Raw genomic sequence first — 15,229 nt, 5'->3', positions numbered from 1 at the left:
ATTAAAATTCAGGTTTACAATGAAACTGATCACTTTAATATGAATTGAAGGTTATTTTGTTATCCAACAGTGAAGTTTAATCCACACAAAAGTTGAGTTTTTAAATGGAAAACCAAAGTTATGATTTTGTTTATTAGTTGTTCAAGAATATATGTAGGTTATTTTTCATCTTGATTCCCAATAGATCAATAAAAATATTAAAAAGATTCTAAAAATGTAAAAAAAATATACAATTACAACTTCAGAAAACAGCAATTATTATATATTAAGAAAGCCTTTGATATGCAGAGTTTGTGTAATCTCATAAACTGTTTAGTGCAACAAAAATACAGTATTTAAAAAGGAAAAAAAATCAGGATTCAAACATTTTAAGTTATATGTCAGGAAAATTAAAGACTGTCTCTCAAAGTATTGCAATTTTTATAGGTATGTTATGATTATCATTGATATTAAAAAAAACATGGCACTTTTTAGTTAATTTATTATGAATATACTGATGACATCATTGTTTTAAAATAATATTAATGACTATTGAGATGCAGCAAGTAACATAATGCACGCCAGGTAATGTCATAACTTTGGTCCATTTTAAATGCATTCCCAACCATGTGAGCCTGAGCCCTACAGGGGGCGCCAAAGCTCGGTGGGTGGGTTGTGAAGCCCTTTTGATTTTAAAGAGGCTGTATCCTGCTTTTTTAGCTTGTCCAAACCCTAGAAATGGCATTAACATGGTAATAGTTTATTTTTGGCGCTAAGGAAAAGTCATGTTGTGTGAAATAAAAGATTTTCTGGAGCTAATTCTGAAACCCGGAAGAGAAAACGCTCTGTTTCACTGAAAATCCCGCCTCTCCCCCTGTGGACTTTGACTGACAGCGAACTTCAACCAATCAGCGCTTCAAAACAAATACGCTAGCTAGCTTTAGCTCTTTAGTTCTAGCTTCTCCACACACAAAGACTTTTCCTGTGAGAAACTCACCAAGCGCAGACCCTCCAGACCCTTCAGACCCTCCAGACCCTCCAGAGTCTTCAGACCCTTCAGACCCTTCAGACTCTTGCTCTTGCTTGACTGTTGCTTTCAGACGATGTTCAAAGTTTATCTCTGTAATCGGAGTTACAAAAAGCAGCAACGCTGATTGCTGAGGGCCTGCGGGAGGGGGGCTCAGGGGAGCCATCTTCTCCGTGTGACGTGAACGTGGGAAAACAGAGCGTTTTCACGGGTGCGGGAGGGGCTGCCTCTCTGAGCAGCACAAGCACGAGGAAAGCTCAAACACGCAGGCACGACGGGAAAAAACGCTTTGGGGGTGTTTTTGATGAGTACATAACTATATAACAAGGTTAAAACATACAAAAAGTGAATTTTGCATGATACAGCCCCTTTAAGGAGTAGAACCTTTGATAAACAAGTCAGCATTTAATTCACTGAGTTGCGAAACTACGTTTTAGCATCATATTCCAGGTGTATTATTACCAAAGAAAGATTGCCACGCCGCACGGTGTCGGAGTGGTTTGTTCTTTCAGCTCACAGTGAGACGGTCGTGGGTTCAAGTCTTCATGAACATCTGATGCACAAAGGTAAGCCAAGAGCAAACTGCAGCAGGAGAAAAGATGGCAGCCCAATGAAAGATTGAAACTTCAAGCTGAAGTGACACCAGTCCACTAAAACACTCTGAGACAGTGTATGAAGCTAAAGAACTCAAGGATCCCAAAATGTTATGTTTAGGTTCCTGCAGGTATTTTTGTTTGAAATGTACAGGGTTTGGTGAGATCACCAAAGTTACAATGACAAATATTTGGGTTCATCAAGGAAAAGGTTGCAAAAGTCTCGTCTTCAACTCTCTCTCATAGTTCAAACGAAATTGCATTACATTCTGGGCAAGTTTTTGGCTTTATTACATTTAAATGGCTAAAGTTAAAGCACTCCTGGTCGTTATTCCAGTGTTGGTTGGGTCTGGCACCTTGGAGAGCGCTGACATTTCTTACCTCACACTAAATTAGTGTTTTCTGGTGGAAAAAAATTGTTGATTTTTTTTTTTTTTTTTTTTTTTTTTTTTAAATTCAACTCAAACATTTAGTCAGGCCCACAAGACCCTGACGAAAAGAGCCACAGAGCAAAATTTTATTTTTTATCAAGAGATAATTCTTAATGAGCAAATTCAGGTCAAGTCTCGGCCCTCCATAGCAGATAATTTTTCATGTGACCCTTTAGGAAAACAATGTGCACCCTGCACTGGAGAAAAGTATCTTTCACTGTATTTAGAATTTTACATAGAGTCACTGTGAACCAGGGATCTAAAGTTTTGGTCCTAAAGAGCTAAATTTACAGCACACGATCAGAGGTTAAAAGACGGAATGTAATAATCGTGTTTGTCTAGCCCCGTCAGAGGTTAAGAAGAAATCTCCTGTTGGTGCCAACCCTTCCTCTGACGGCTGTACTTCACAAAGCCACCGCCAGCTGCCTCTCTTCACCCTGTTTGCTGTTTCTGCCTCAAAGAGGAACCACGGGGGCTGATGGGAACTGGAGGGACGGCTGAGGGGGGCTGGCTGTGGTGCAACACTGAAACAGGAAGTCAGCTGCACCAGCAGCAGCGGGAGGGGGTGGAGGGGGTGGAGGGGGCGCTGCTCTTATTGGCACACTGCAGACTAAATATGCCGCTTCCTGTGACACGTTTCATGTCTTATAAGATGATTCGAACTCCTTCAGGAGAATTGAACCGAACTGATGTTTGAGTTTTATTCGGCAGGAGATGCTCAGGTTTTATTAGACGACGACTTCACGTAGGAAAAAGTTACTGAAAGCTGTAAAGTCAGATCATTCAAACCCAGTTTAAGATGCACTCGAGCCACAATTCTCTGAAATCCTTGAAACCCATCATAAAAACACTGCATCTTTCTCAAACTCTTAGTTTACCCTCCAGAAGAACATTGCTGTGTTTGTGTGTCTTTTCAGTCTCACATTTATCTGAGCCTCAGATGTTCTTTAAGCTGCAAGAGGCTCATGTGAGGAAGTGAGGTGTGGCCGGATGGTTTCAGAGCCGCAGCTGCTCACCTTCCACTTTCACATGTCAACAAACCTCTCCACACTTTTATTAAATAATCACCTCATGAGAACAGAGCAAATGCAGTACTCACACGACGTGTGGAATACAGTGGGTCGACGAGGCAGGAGTTCTTCCAGACATTACAGCCGGCAGACACGGGAAATGTGTTAATAATGCAGGCGATTTGTGTTGCCGATATTGCACTGTCAAAGAAATGGTGGCTAACTGCATTGATCATTGATCACTATCAGCATAAAGTACAAACACTAAAAAGGGGTAAATGTCATATTTACATGATAAAGAGTGAAGTCTGATATGATACATGACTAAACAGAGTCTTTACACCGGAGTGTGACGAACATCCATTTCTGAGAAGAACCTGGAAGATGAGCGTTGCCTTTTTAAGCATTGTTGAGAAATCATGCTCAAATGATCCCGATGAGGCAAGAAACATCACGGAAGGAAAAAAAAAAAAAAGACGCTTCTCATTTGAGAACAGACAGAAAGTGCAGTGGGGACAACATCTTTGGCCCAAAGCCGGCCTGAGCCCGCTGAGCCCAGCGAGGATCTGTGGCTCAAAGCAAGAAACCATGAGTTCGGTCCAGAGCTGGTTTTCTGGCTCTCCAAAGAAACAAGCTGAAGGCGGAGTCCCTCTTGTAGCCCACAGCCCCTCAGTCGGTGTGTTTCCCATGAGACACGGCGATCCTCAACACAAATGTGCTGCAGAAGAAAGCAGATCCCACAGACGCTGCTCAGTCCTGAGGAGTCTGGTTGATCACCTTCTTCTTACGGAGGGAGACCAAGTCGTAGAAAGGATCCCTGGTGACGCTCGCTCTGTGGGAAGTAAAGACGGCTCTCATCACACTGGTACAGGGGTGTCTGTGTGTCTCTGATGAGTGAAGACGTGTCTTGGGGGTTTAAAATCAGTTTTCTCAAGCTTTATTTCGGTGCTACTACGCTGCGTGTTTTAGAGGAAGTCTTGATACTATAATAATCTGAAAGTCCGAAAAATTACATATTCATCAATGCAAATTCACTTAAATGGCAACTGCATTAATTTCCAGAAATCTTTCAGATTTCAATCTTCTGCACTTTAGAGATGAGGATCAGTGTTTGATTGTAATATTAAGTTTGATTATTTTCTTTATTCAAGTGAAAATTTAGTCAACCAGACCTCTGTAGTTCTCTCAAAGCAAATGAATCAGCTCAACTGGACCGGTGGTGTGGCTTCTCTGAGGATGTGGATCTGTACTGCATTTCACTTTCTTTTAACGAAGCCAGAAGCACGCTCACTCTCATGCCGACTGGAAGATAAGTGGCTTGACGCATATGCCTGTGCATGCCCAACTCGGTGGCTTTGAGACGCCTCGTGTCTGGACTAATGAGAGCGTGCATGAAGAGTTGTGAGGACCAGGGAGCAGATCAGCCCAAACTCTACCTGATGGCTGTCAATCCAGGAGTCCCTCTCCTCGGCGCTGGAGGCACAGATGGTGTAGGACTGGTGCTTCCCCTCCACCACCCTCCCGTCTGTTTCTGTCTTGCAGGCTTTGATCTTCTGGCCTCGACCGTTCGGGTTGTAGAGCTCTAAACAGTACTGAACGGCACCAGGCCACACACGTCTCAGTCAGTGTTCCAGCTCATCCGTCTCTCAGACTCAGAACCGTCACAGCGCTCGCTGAGAGGATCTCACCGGTTTGCGGGCGTACGGCACTTCCCTCACGAACAGGTTCTCCAGGGGGATGATGCCTCTCGGCTCCTTATCCTGCAGACGGTTGGCAGAGAGAAGGACTGAGTCAGGACACATGTTCCAGAGACAAGGCGGAACGGCTGGGAATAAAAATATCACCGGCATCGAGAATAAAAGGGGAAGCAGAGGAGACTGAGAGTGTGATCAGAAACTTAGGAGTGTTAAACACTGTCAAACACAAAGTGAAATCAACATGGAGACGTTTGAAAAGCCAGGCAACCATAAAGAACAATGAAGTCGTATCCACAACAGCAGTGGGTCAACAGAAAGTGACACTAGTTATAAAATGATTGATAGGTCCTTAAAATAATAAAAAAAAAAACTTCTCTATTCAGAATATGACTGAAAGTGTGAAACTCTTGGAAGCAGTCATGTATTATTCTCACTCTCATCGAGGTAAATTTGAGATGTTTTGGAGAATGGCAGGACCTCTGACTGCAGTTCAGGAGAACGTTTGGTCTGGTTTGGACTTCACTGGAGATTCTTGGTTGATTCAAATACTGAAAATTCATCTGTGGCTAAATAAACCCGGTCAGTTATTTGCTTCTTATATTTCCAAGGAACTTATTGCCTGATCTGCTCAAGCTTTGCATGAAAATGGGTGAGGGATGATGTCTCTCGAGGTGGTTCACCAAAACACATGCAAGCAAAAAGTGCAATCTATTTACATGAGCATGTAACTTCACGGAGCATTTTAGTCAGCGAGGCGGTCTGTGTGAACTACACGACATTTGAACAGTCATATCCCATGCAGCTGCATAAGGGCAGTGTGTGCATCGTTAATTCTTTGCAGCAGCTTTTGACTGTGAAGCGCCTGAAGTGGCGCTCCAGCTGCGTCTCCTGCAGGAGTTAAAACAGGAGCAGTTCGTGACTACAGAGGACTTAACAGATGAATTATGGATCCACTTTCTCTAATATTAAAACTGGAGAGAACAAAGGTGACCAAAAGAGCGATGGTTGAACATGTGTTTGTACAGCGGGACCCTGTGGGCAGCTTACCGTGGTGAACTCAAAGTAGTAGAGGCAGTTGTCAGTCAGGATGAACCATCGTCTCTTCCACGTCTTCACTCGACACCCTGAGACACAGAAAGCGAAAAATGGTAGAGAAACATTACAAAACATACAACTGTTACGTTGTACATCCCAATATTTAGTAATCTTATACACACTTCCTCTTGACTCTTGTTTCTGTCCTCATCATATGACGTTAGTGCAGCGCGGCAGTTTCATTATAAAGCGCGGTATTGGAATCGTACCCAGTTGAGGAGCCAGCCCTCTCGGTCGGGGTTGAAGAAGGTGTGGGTCAGGTCGTTCCCCGTCGTCCTCCGGGATCTTAAAAGGCTCGTTGCGTATGCTCTCGTACAGTTTCTGAGTGTCGAGGAGTAAAACAGTGGAAACAGTTAGAGACACGAGGTGAAAAATGGCTTCCATCAGCTGTTCCACAACCTCAGGGGCCACATGCCGCCCGGTTTTATCAGTTACTGCAGAATATTGACGGGTCTCTGGGATTGACCGCAGCCTTCCTCACCGACAGCAGCTCATTGGGGCAGGTCTCCGCCGTTGTTGATGCCTCTGTTCATGGAGATGAAACGCTCCAGGGTGGTTTGTCTTTCACGTTGGGGTTGTGAAGGCTCGTGTTCAGCATGATGATGGCAAAGGACAGGATGTAGCCACGTGTCTGGTGTCGAGAGAAAGAAACACACATCAAAAGACGGAGAGGAAGCCCGGCGCCGCGTCTCTGCCATGTTGGTGTTAGGGAAGTAGGGCGCTTCAATAGAGACGACATTCAAAGAGAATATTGTAGAGAAAGAAAAGCAAAAACGAAACCGTGTGGATGGAAAGTTGATGTATTTAGTGAAGCCCACCAGTCGACTGGAAGACGGGAGTGTTACAGTCACAGTATCGTGTGGCGAAAGCCTCCATCATGCGGTCGATCTTCTGAGCTTCACCAGGGAGACGGAAACTCCAGAGAAACTGTCTGTCACACACACACACACACACACACACACACACACACACAGACATACCACAAGCACATTATACCTCTGAGCGGCCCACACTCGTCTGTGATCAGTGCCTAAAATATCCTCCACCTCACACACAACGCTCCTGAAGAATTTCAATGAGCTAGTGGACTTTGTTCAATGTTTCTGCTCAATTTGTCACATTTTTTCAGCATTTTTCCTCGTTGAAGAAGATGAAACATTTGGTGAAAATGCTAACAGTGGCAGTTGTGTGGAAGGAGGACTTTGGGATTACATCCATATCTCCCTTATGGCTCATCTCTCTTGTCTCCTTTTACTCTATATTAGTGTGAGGAAGTGAAATATTTGGTCTCGAGCAGCGTTTAGTATCAGATGTTTTCCTGTTAATTTCTGCTCCTGTAATCTTTCAGTTATAAAACGTTTTTATCAAAGGTAGATGGAAGTTTTGAAAAGTGTAAGTAGGAGTTCATTCATCTACCTGTAATATTTTCCCTTCGTCTTCACTGAATTTATTTAACTTTTATCAAGACTATGAGATTTCCATCAGTATTAATATCCACATACCTCACAGGCCAATACTCTGCTCGCTGTTGCACTCGTGCCAAACGTGACACGGTGCAATGTCACTAAATCAGTCCACATTGCTACAGTGTCCAACTTGGAAAACTGTGATATTAAACTGTGCTCATGAGTTAAAGATCACTGATCGGAAACATGAGGCTCAAAACAGGACAGATGAAAATTCCCAACATGTAGTCTTGACTCCTTTAACCTGAGATTCAAATTCAAATCTCCCAGTTTATCATTCCTGTAGCAGATGTTTTAGCCCGAGGCCTCACTCACACCACAACAGTTTCAAGTGAAAGTAAAGCTATTGCAGAGAATGCAACGTTTTAAAAACCATTTCCAGATGGAGAGATTTTTGAAAACACGCCGACTGTCTTCGAGGAAATAAAAAAAAGCAAACTCTAATTAAGCTGATGGGGCTCATTGTCTCTTTCCATTGGAATTGTTTTGTTGAAAAATGATGAAACATTTTGATTCTTTAACCAAGTCTGGTTAGCTTTCACGTCATTGTGGTTTAACCGCTCTGGAGGTCCACACGTCTGTGTGAAGCGAGGCCGAGTTTGTGTCTTCTTCCAGAAAGATCTCTTGCTTCTGATGAATTCATTACCACATTGTTACAATCAGCAGTACGATGGTGTGTGTGTGTGTGTGTGTGGTGTGTTGCAGGTTCAGTTGCTGAGGCAGTTTGGAGGAAGAGGTCTAACCTGAGGGCCTGGACCAGGTTGAGGTCGGAGAACTCGTGAAGCTCCACGAAGGCCTTGAGGGTCTGGAGGTGGAGAGCCTCCCTGCGGGGAGAAGGTGAGAGAATTCACCTCCGTCTCCTGAGCCGAGGTTCCCTCTGATTCCCCCCGTGTGTCGTCTGTCCTCACCTTTCACCCAGGAACTCCCCGATCGCCGTCTTGTTGAGTCCCTCCTCCTTGTAGAGGAACTCGGCGATGGACTGAGCGCCGCCGTCCAGCAGCTTGTTCTCCACCAGGTAATTGATGCCCTACATATCAAGACATTTAGCAGAAATAAGTGTTTCTTTTCATTTGAGCCACTTCCGCTGGCGACACGCTGCCTGTGACTCACACGTCCATACAGCGGTTTCACAATGAGCTCATCGGGCGCTGCTACGCACGCAGCTTCTGTAAACTGAATTACAGAAAAAACTATTTCTCTTCCTTTTTTCTGCCGTTAATAGACTTTTATAAAGAAATGTCTTCTCTTGCATCTGGACGATGAAATATAAAGTGAGCAGGAATGAAAACCCTTCAGATTGTGGCTCCTAAGCGCCACAGCGCCTCTGGTGCACGTCACTTTGCCCTTTGCGGTGCAAACTATTGCGTCTGCATCATTTTCGTGCTTGACCTGACAGTGACAACCACTGAAACCGTGCTGTGAGCGGTCGTCGCTGCAGCAAAGGAAGTCAGCACTGCAACAAACAAGGGCAAGGAGGAAAGACGTAAAAGGAGGCGAGCGGGGAATAGCAAGAGACTCTCACGAAACAGAGTCGAGCATCGCGTTTAACTGCAGCGTGCTCGCTCTGTTTTCACGTCCTCACGAACACACACACGTCTGAGCCCACCTTCTTGGGGTCCATGTTGAATTTCTTCTTGCCGATTAAGAATCGTTTGCTCTTCTCCAGCGTCTTGCTGGAAGTCAACGGAGAAGAAAGAAGTTACTCCCTGAACGTTTGACGAAGAAACTTTTGCGCTTCAGTTCTATCGAGGATGAGCTGAAGTCTCGGATCTCTTTTAACTTCCATCAGCAGGGTATCAGCAGGGCATAGGCGTTGGTAAAACAAGGAGGAAATGAATCCACTCACATTACAGAAACAACAAGCTTTGCAAAACATCTCTCCTGCCTCTGTGATGCAGTGCAACGTGACACAAAGCTGGTTTTTTTCAAACAGTGCTCATATACTGCGGGTGCTGGCGTCTGGAAGTTTATCGTAATTTTAAGCAAAAAAAACAATATGGGTAATGATTCAAGATTCTAATGCATCTAAAAAAATAAAAAGGTTATGCTTCCCATAATTCCAAAGCCACAATTACCACAGTGAGAATGTTAAGAGCTGTTAATATATACCGTTAATTCTAATCTATTAGCTACAACACAAGAAAACACATTTCCATTCTACTTTTTGGGCTGCATCTGAACTTTTGTCACTTATCTTAACTGTTGCAGGCGTTATTCTCTATTTACTTTAATGATATTACTGAGACATCATTTCTTGTCTTTATATCTAATGTCAACGGTCTTCTGGAGGACCGGAGGTCAGCAAGTGTCAGGACTGGTCAGGGAATGGTCGGCTGTGGTTTCATGGATATTATCATAAAACCACTGCTTTTATTGTGGTGCAAGTCTAGATCAGCCAAGTAAAATGAACTCCTTTAACTTCTTTTTCAAAAATTTGATTGAAGCACCCCCCCCCCCCCCCCCCCCCCGAAAAAAAAAAAAAACAGAATGAAATAACTGCACGAGATTTCAGAATTTGAAGAATTTCTCTCACTGTTTGTTTGTTCAGTGCAAACCCAAAACAAGCAAATATCTGCCTGGTTTATCTTAGAGGAGCCCTCAGCTTTGTTTTGACTTCATAAATATGTTCAATAAATTCTTCCAAAAAACTGAATAATGAGCATTTTAACTGCAATTCATCTATTATCAATAGAAACAAAATCCAATCTCTACGTCTTCTTTTTTTTGCCTTTGCAGGTTGAAAAATTCAAGAAAAACATTCTTGAACTTTCATGAGCAGAAGGTGAAAACGGCTGTGAGGCCGCGGTGAGATAGTCCTGTGGTGACATTAGAATCAGCCCTTAAATAGCTAATTCATCAGAATGAATCAGCAGGTGTGTGTGAGGTCAATGTCTGGTTTCCCCCCCCCCGAAAAACTCACTTTTCCTCTGTAGATTCGAAGCTGAGTATTTCCGCCATGACGCTGTCGATCTGAGATTTTAATCTGGAGGGAAACATGAAGGAGTCATTATGATTAGATATTTATTTCCTGAAGCTGAAAGCAGGGTGAAGGTAAGAATGAGTGAATAAAGGAACTTCTATTTCGTAATTCCAATCTGTTCTCGAGATATCAGGAGGTTGACCTTCCTCCGGTTCTGACTTTTTTTTTCTTCGTCTCATTTATGGTGATTTCTGTCTTCTGCCTTCCAAAGCTGTAATTTCAGAGGTACGACTGACATGCAGCAGCAAACCCTCTCAAGGAATCATGAAAACACAAACAGTTTCAAGAATGTTTAGACCAGGGGTGTCAAACATAAGGCCGGTGGGCCACAACTGGACCTATAGCAGAAGGTTTTTTTCTATTTTGCTTTATTTTGCACCAGAAGGTTTCATTAAAATTCAAATTTTCTGTAGTATTTGTTGGATTTTGCAAAAATATCAACACATCATGCTGCTCTTTTAGGCCTGTGAAGTAAAACGAGCTCGGCGGCGCTGGTGGAGACGGCCGTGTCGTGGTGAACAGTTTACCTGAATATCGTCCAGCAGGTCCTCCTTATACGTCTTTATGCTCTCGATCTCCATCTTCTCATCCGCCGTGAAATCTGAGGAAACTGAAGCAACATCAGAACAAACTCATGAAGCAGATTCTCACATTCCACCAACGGTTACGAGTCAGTTCTTCAAATTTCATGTTGGTCAGCAGATTCTGTCTGACGGAGGCTGTGAATCGGCGCCATGACTCGCTGGTGCAAAGCCACCCATTTCAGAGGAAAGTATTTAAATACAGATCCCTGATTTCACTCTGTGTTTTGTGTATTTTAGTTTCCACCACAGCGAGATAACTGGCGGTGACACCGTGATGGTATCTGTCCACATTTCCACTCAGCCTGAGGTGTCGTGGTGTCACTCTGTAAATAACACTCAGTCACATGAAGCCCATCTTCAAGAGCGGTAAACGTCCGATTGGATCTAGAAAAGGGAAAATATGACTGGCTTTGCTCAGTGTTATGTGACGTTTAAAAGAAATTCTTCCATGATGTGACGTAGTCTTGAGTCTTATTTGATGGTTTTAGTCAGCGCCTGATAAACGGTGAGAAAAGACTTGAGAACGGACACGAAAAGGTCATTTACTGATGTTATGATCGAAAAATCATACTGTATATTGAATAAGATGTAATCGTAGATAATAGATGTGGGAATTTTAACACAGTCAGGCTCCATTTAAATGTCAGAATGAATCGTTTTTACATTTTGTTTCAGAAAAGTTCCATGTTTAAATGGCAACATTTTGAAAATGCTGGAGCAATTATCCTGACAGGTCTCGATTCGGTGCATTTGGTCCTTTTTGTAAGGAAACCACACACACACACACACACACACAACACACACACCACACACACGCACACACACACATGCATGTAGAGAACGAGTTCTACACATTAACAGTGTCCAGTACACGGACGTCTGACCAGGCTGGAGAGCCGCCATTGTTGTTATTGTCCATCTCGTCGCACACGTGCAGAAAAGCTCTTGACTACGACCGAAGCGCAGTAGCAGCAATTCAGAAAAGTTGCGTTTTCCCCCGTTTCCTTGGAGAAGGAGTCAAAGCATTTTTAAAAAAAAAAAAAAAAAGTGTAAACGGAGCCTCAAAACGCATCAGAACTTTTCTCGCTGTCACTTGTAAACGAGGTCTTTCAGAAACCCAGTCCCGACCTACATGGTGACGTCAAAACAGTGAGGACAAAAATGGAAAAGCTTTTGGATAAAAAAAAATCTATTCTGTTAAAAAAAAAAAAAAAAAAAGTTTCCAAAATAAAAAAGCATGTATGCATTTGATCAGAAGTGAAAATATAGCAATGAAACCGAAATGCTATTTTGAAACCACTGAAACTACACCTGAGAGAAGCACGCATGTCCGTGTCCGCAGGCGGCTTCCTTCCCAAAGTAAAAGAGACAAAAAGCTCCAGAGCTACTGTCTCTCTCTCTCCTTCTCTCTCCCTCACTGAACAGCTGTGTTGCTGTTTCACTAAACTCCTGTTGACCAGAGCGGGCAAACCTCATTACCCCTGAACATCAGTCTGTGCTGTGATGCGTGAGCATGAAATGAGCTCCTGCCGCTCCTTCTCACTGACAGCGAGTCTCACGAGCAAAAACTCCAAACCACCAAGAGACTCCACACCACCAGGCAAACTGGAGGAATTTCAAAGAAAACATTACTTTTTAAACAAATTTCTTAAGATTAGCAGACACACAGCCGGACGCTGAGGCCTGAGCTGAGACCTCAGCGATGCTGCTGTGAAAGGCCGAGACCTCGTTACTCTCAAATTAGCCTAAATGTTGCTTAATGCACAGATACTGGAGAAGCTTTCTGAATGTTTCTCTGGGTTTTGCACCAAAAGCTTTTCGTAAAATTGGATGTTGAGATTGTTGTCATCTTCTGTTGAAATAGTTTGGTTTTGCAAAAAAGACATTACTGCACCAAAAATTAAAAAAAAAAAAAAAAACCTTCAAAGTATAATTTAAGTTTATTATGCGATGGTTTTCAGGCCCTCTGAAGATGAAACTGGACTGTGACTGTCCCCTGAACTAAATAGTGTTTGAGACACCGGCTGTAGAGCATCTTCCTCCAGTGAACTCATTTATCTCCACTGACCCACGACAGAGACTCAACTTTCAATAACAGCACTGAGACGCCTCTGAAGTCATTCTATTCCCAATTAACAAAGACAGGGCGCTCACAACACACACCACACACACACACACACACACACACACCTGATGTAAGTCCCATTTTTCTGTGGAGGGAAATGTCGGTGAAGGAGAACTTCCACGTTTCCTGTCTGGACTTGAACCTGCAACATTTCCACTGTTCCACAGGGGTTGTACCATTGGGCATCCCTTCAATCTAATTAGAATATTTTTCAAATTCCCAGAGGCTAAGAGAATTTAAGCGATATTTTAAAAGAAGACGGCATCAGTTAGTTTGGCTTCATGTCTTTTGAGGTACGAAATGGAAAAAGTCTGAATTTCCTACATTTTCCCAGCATCTTTTTTCAAGATTGTCTGTGACTTTGTGTAATTTCTTTAAGAGACTGACACTCCCTTTAGAAGTATTTCTTTTTAATCATTATTACACATGATTAGATGTAAAAGCTGAGGCTCTCTCTTCTGAGAAGTTCTCGAAACAGCATCAGCCGCTGCTTCCTGTACTGATATGTGACTTGTTTGCTGGTAGTGATCCGACCGCAGGACTTCCACTTCTCCGTCCTTCCTTTACACGGCTTGAGCAGCAAACAAACCACCATCAGACTCCTCGGCCCCTCAATCTGAGACGCTGCACGGCGTGCACGCACGTTTTAAATAAAGATATGTGCACGTCCAAACAAAGATAGCAACTTCTGTTTTCGTGTGATTACAGGAGATGTGTTAGCATGAGTGTCTCTTCCCCATTTCAGCCCACACTGTTCGCTCTGCAGGCTTCCCCTCACAGGACATCGAGCTGCACACACAATTTACCCACTAGACTCGATTCAAAGCAGACTGTCAAAGTGAGCGGAGGTGTTTTCTTAAGGCATTTTAGACTGACAGCTGTTTTTACATGAGAAGTCTGAAATGTGGAAAAGTGGAAGTTGCTCAAAAACATCTATTACTAACCAAATGTATCCTCCTACACACAGGATCATGTTAGAATCAACTCAACAAATACAAATAGGAAAAAAATAGACACATGACATATTCTTGTGACTGCAAATTATGGCAATAAAAAACATTTTGAGTTGATATTATAACCAAGAATTTCAAGTTGTCACACAGATTAAAAGTCAGAAGGAGAGCCGGTCGGGTCTTACCCATTTGAAAATCAGTCATTTATGTCCAGGGAGGAAAGAATAAAGTCACCAAGAGCTCAGCGAAGAGATGCGACATGAACAGCTGCCTGAACAGAAGGTGCAGCGAGAGGCGGTGAATGAAGTGGATGTTGTATAACCACACCTCTTCCCCACACGGCGCTCTGCCAGGCCGCCGTGAGAATGAAGACCTGTGAACACTCTGGAGGACGGAGAGGCGGCGGTCTGTGACGGTCTGCCATGGAGGACGAGGAAGGGGGGGGCCGGCATTTAACCACGTGTAAAATGCCCCCACACTCTCACGGTGCGGGGCCAGACGCTCCTCTCACGGGCCAAATCTGCAACCAGAGAAAACTTTTGTTGTGCAAAAGCACAACTTTTTGAAAATGGCTCCCCAAGGTGGAACTTTTCAAAAATGCTCCTAACCCAGAGCAGGCCAAGGCCGAGTCGACGCTCTGGAAGGCTCTGGTGCAGTTTGTGCACAATATAATGCACATAAAGATGAAGGGACAACTGACTCATACAGAAGTTGAAACACTGTGCATTAACTGCCTGAATTAAAAGAAGCACAAAACAAAATTGAGTCGGTCTGGATGTTTTCAGCCCCGTTTCACGTGAAACCACACCGATTTTTGTTTCACTGCACAAAATTAATTTCAGCGACGTTTTCATGCAAACATCCAAAACGCTACAAAGCTTTCTGTTTCTCTTGAACTGTCAGTATTGATTGTTGTTGCTTCCGTCGTTTGTCAAGTTTGGAAATAAAAAAGTGTGTATCAGCGTCTGAAGAACAATGGAAACAGGTCGTCTCTGTTCTGTAGAGCTGAGGCTCTTTCTGGCCGACTGGAGGATCAATGTGGAGAACAGCGAACAAAATGATCAATACGACTGTCAAAAAGAGATGAGAAACATGAGAGATTTCTGTTATTGAATTAGATTTAGTTATTGATCATTTGTTATTGATCGTTTCTTTCTCTGCTTCACTGGAGGAAAAAGGGCAAATTAATAGATGTCAGTATGATGTGCCTCGTTGAGTTCTGGCAGAATAAGAAGAGGAAGAGAACACATCTCACATGTTCAGATCATACTTTCAGATGGAAGGTTGCT

At 43.3% G+C, this 15,229-nt stretch overlaps 1 protein-coding gene across 1 annotated transcript; it reads right to left on the bottom strand.

Moving 5' to 3' along the window:
• Positions 1-1,980: 1,980 nt before the first annotated feature.
• Positions 1,981-14,278, bottom strand: LOC115390533 (cytohesin-4-like). Its single transcript, XM_030094437.1, is given in 17 exon segments — positions 1,981-3,872; positions 4,472-4,632; positions 4,729-4,800; positions 5,785-5,866; positions 6,046-6,101; positions 6,103-6,153; positions 6,314-6,331; positions 6,333-6,382; positions 6,385-6,454; positions 6,456-6,463; positions 6,651-6,763; positions 8,042-8,122; positions 8,207-8,325; positions 8,905-8,971; positions 10,219-10,283; positions 10,806-10,888; positions 14,126-14,278. Coding segments are annotated over 17 exon segments (1,197 nt in total). The 5' UTR covers positions 14,145-14,278; the 3' UTR covers positions 1,981-3,790.
• Between the last annotated feature and the right edge of the window lie 951 nt (positions 14,279-15,229).

The sequence above is a fragment of the Salarias fasciatus genome, chromosome 6 (assembly GCF_902148845.1).
Source record: "Salarias fasciatus chromosome 6, fSalaFa1.1, whole genome shotgun sequence".
Taxonomy (NCBI): Eukaryota; Metazoa; Chordata; class Actinopteri; order Blenniiformes; family Blenniidae; genus Salarias; species Salarias fasciatus.
This window is presented reverse-complemented; position numbering and strand designations above follow the sequence as displayed.